Genomic DNA, 3,727 nt, shown 5'->3' with positions numbered 1-3,727 from the left:
ACAGTATTGGTGTTAAGCTTAATGTGATGTTTAGTCATGTTTAGATGTGATTGTATGGACATGCATGTGGAAATGGACAGGTCAGAGCTTGGTTAAACATGGCATTGTTGTCTGGTTCTTTATGAATTTTTTACATTATTATTTATTGTTTATGATATCAGTATCATCCAGATTGATTCTGATGCGTCATGCATGGAAGCTTTTAGAGCATCCAGTCAGAATGGACCAATCACAGTCACTTGGATAACTGGTCAAACATTAATTATCCGCAGGAGTGAAAGTAAAACAGACGGATTTGTAGACACATGTAATGCAACACTTTAGGAGATAACTATGAAAATAATCCTTCTTCACTGCTTTTTGATTGCAATACATGTGATGATCTCAGATGGTATGTATTTTGCATTAACCCAATACAGATATCATGTATAATGTTAAATCAATGGAATGATTTTACCTTCAATGCAGAAAAATGTTTTCTCATTGGTTTATCTGCTTCTGCTCTCAGAATAAGAAACGTGTGTATGTTCATGTTTATTTGTCCAAACAGCACTCAAAACTTGGCCTCGGTCTTCAGACCGTACTTTAATGGTCTCGGAGTCGGGTTCATTTTGACTCAGTGTCGTAACTCGAACACATTTGGAATCGGACATGAACCTGAGTCTTTTCGAGTCCTGTTAAACAAAGTTAATATGCATTGTCATGATCAAGTAGGCATGATCAGTATGATTTGGCGCGTTAGGTGTGTTTGACTTCACGCTGTGCAGACCTGTTGGCGTATGACATCGTAGTATCACGAGATACAACTCCGTATGTTCTCAAGTCACTCTCGTGGTGCTGTGATGTCATACACTGGTCGGGCTACACATAGCAAACTAAATACACCCCTGCGCGAGAGACAAAAAACACAGCCTGTGAGTTTGTATTAGCCCTATCGTACTTTTGCAGTACTTTAGTGTTAGATAATCTGCTGGCCATCAACATTGTTTAAGAAAGATCATGTGAAGCAGCTCAAGAGCAGGTAGCTCGCTCATTTGTTTACCCCGCTGTCGCACATTAAAGTTTCTTATCTTATGTGAACGCTGTCCAAGGCTGTGCTGTTGCCAATGTTGTATATTTTATTTGCCCACTGATTAAAGTTCACGTATGTGTTTGTACTGGTATTTGAGCAGGCATACGTGACCTGACGTGAGAGATTTAATCTGCAGCTTAAGCTTTAAAGACAGTCTAGTAGCCAGGCCTTCTGTATCTGCAACAGGATAATGTGTTTGAACATATTGTGATGTGTTTTTTGTGTAAATGTCACTGATATATGTACAGTATATGTGTTAGTGCAGTGGTCTCCAGCATGATTTCTGCAGAACGTTGTCCGTACAGAGTCTGTGAGTTGCCTGCCATAGCACCTGCTATAAATAATCAAAATTTTTATATTTATTTATTACATATTTTTATATTTGCTTGGCTTCTTTTTAAACAGTAATAAAACATATCAACAAGTCAAATAAAATCAACAAGTGAAAGGAAAGTTTTATGGAGACTATATCAAAAACAGCATGATCTCACGGAAAGTCGTGTTATAGTCACAAAAATGTTGATTCATTTATTTGTGTCCATTGCATGAAATTCAGCTTTTTTACGTGCCTTGAATAGTTTTGCAAGTTCGTGGCACGACTTTTAAAAGCAGAATTTTGTGCCATGGACACAAATAAATTCAATAAAATTTTTGTGACTATAACACGACTTTGCGTGAGATCATTCTGATCAAAAAATTAACCCTCCATATTGTTTTGTCCATTGTGGTAGCCTTGCTCACAAAAAGGTTGGAGACCCCTGTTAGTGCACTCACCCTCCTTCAAATAGAAAATAGATTTTCATTTGCATTAGGGATCAAGAGAGAGGCATTGATGCAGGATGAGCACCAATCAGTGGAAAAATAAATCAGTAGCAATGATCATAATTATTATCTTACTATTTTTTGGTTACTAAACTGATGTTTGATTGATAGTTGTTAAAGGTGAACTATTACCCCACTTTTCACAAGTTGTTATTTCTTTCTATAATATAAAGAACATATGGATTACATTTTTTGTCATCCTGAATGAATCAGGAGTTGAGTGTAATTAGAAACATCTAAACAATTGGAGAAAGAACTACTTGCCAAATTGCAAATGTTTGTGACTCCCCATGAGATGTTGTTTATGTGTCTGCAGAGCGTTTGATAGTGTCAGGATCAAATCAGTCCATATCTGCATCTGTGGGTGAGGACGTCACTCTGAGCTGCTCTGTGAACTCTCACATCAAACCTGAAGAAGTTTCATGGAAGAAAGCGCAAAAAGATGGAGACATTCTGGTTCTTCTCTATCAAAACAACAAAAATATATCAGAATCACCAGATGAGCGATACAGAGACAGAGTTGAGTTCTTCACTGATGAAATACACAGAGGAAACTTCTCTCTCAGACTGAAGAGAGTCAGGACTGAAGATAAAGGAGTTTACATCTGTCAAGTGTTTACTGGAGAACTATCAGCAAACACAACTGTGATACTGGAGAGACTGGGTAAAACATTCAAGAAGAGCAATGTTAACAAATCTAAACTAAATTAATGCTACAGTGTGCTAACAAACACATTTAGAGAAGCTTTTACCAGTCAGTCAGTAGCTGTGGGCGGGGCTTTATCAGTGTGACATCACATTAACAGGAGAATTAAAACAGCATGTCTAATAAGACGGCTTTCGTTTAATGGGGATTAAAAAGAAGAGGGTTGATTGTTTTATTGTAGGGTTGTTGTGTTCCCCAGAGCCGTCGCAATGGGGTAGGCAAGGTAGGGCCCTTGTCAAACAGTATCAACCACTGTAAACAAACCACCACAGTGAGACAGCGCTATCACTCTCCGGTACTGCTCTGTGAGAGGGGCCATTGTTGACAAAAATAAAAATGAATCAAATTGTGTCAATCCCATCAACAATGCCTCATTAAAGACACTAGCCATGTTTCCATACCATGGTTTTATGCGCATTTTAAAGTATTGCATCAGTGGAATTAAATAATTTTGCAATTACAAGCTGCACGGCAAATATATTAATAACTTGTCCCATTGTGACTATATGCAGCCCTGTCTCCATTTTCCACGCGTACCTTGTTTTGTTTACTAGGTTACCAATAACACCGCCATTCGGTCAAACTTGATGGAAAAGCACCTAATTCGCGTTTCTTTGTTTTTCTTTATTTGCGAATTTTGAAAAGATTCGCTTCGCCTTTGGATGGAGACCCAGCTGTCCTTTACAACACTCTAGTGGCCACTTTGTGTAGCATACTACAGAGTAATTCATGACTCTTAAAATGCACCAGAATACAAGAAATCCCATCTGAATTTTAAAAATTTTCCTGAAAGAGGACTTGGGACCTCACTTCACTCTTTTGCCTAGGGTCCCTAAATATCTTGAAACGGCCTTGGTGTTCACACAATGCCAACACACATTTATGTCTAAACACCTTGTAAAAGTGTATTTTGCATAGTTTTGCCCTTACAAATTCATAATTTTGAAAAAAAAGTTTATACTTTCTAAAGTTCAGAATGTAAGTTCTAAATAAATGAGCCAGAATAAACACACCGGTGAACAGTGGCGTCCGGTGATTTCTTTTCAGAGGGGCGTGAATTCAAAATATGTGTTCGGAGTGTCACGTGTGTTGCTCGTCATGTCAAAATATGCACTGTAAAACAGTAA

The 3,727-nt window shown here is 37.9% G+C and overlaps 1 protein-coding gene across 1 annotated transcript in view; it reads left to right on the top strand.

Annotated features, from left to right (window-relative positions):
* The first annotated feature begins 269 nt into the window (after positions 1-269).
* LOC135768896 (uncharacterized) overlaps positions 270-3,727 on the top strand; it is a 15,931-nt gene continuing 12,473 nt past the window's right edge. Inside the window, exons 1-2 of the mRNA XM_065278260.2 lie at positions 270-391; positions 2,211-2,558. Coding sequence (XP_065134332.1) covers positions 334-391; positions 2,211-2,558 — 406 coding nt within the window. The 5' untranslated portion in view covers positions 270-333. The remainder of the gene's footprint in view (positions 392-2,210; positions 2,559-3,727) is intronic.

Source organism: Paramisgurnus dabryanus, chromosome 3 (assembly GCF_030506205.2).
Source record: "Paramisgurnus dabryanus chromosome 3, PD_genome_1.1, whole genome shotgun sequence".
Lineage (NCBI taxonomy): Eukaryota > Metazoa > Chordata > Actinopteri > Cypriniformes > Cobitidae > Paramisgurnus > Paramisgurnus dabryanus.
The sequence above is the reverse complement of the archived record's forward strand: the minus strand, read 5'-3'. Positions and strand labels throughout refer to the sequence as shown.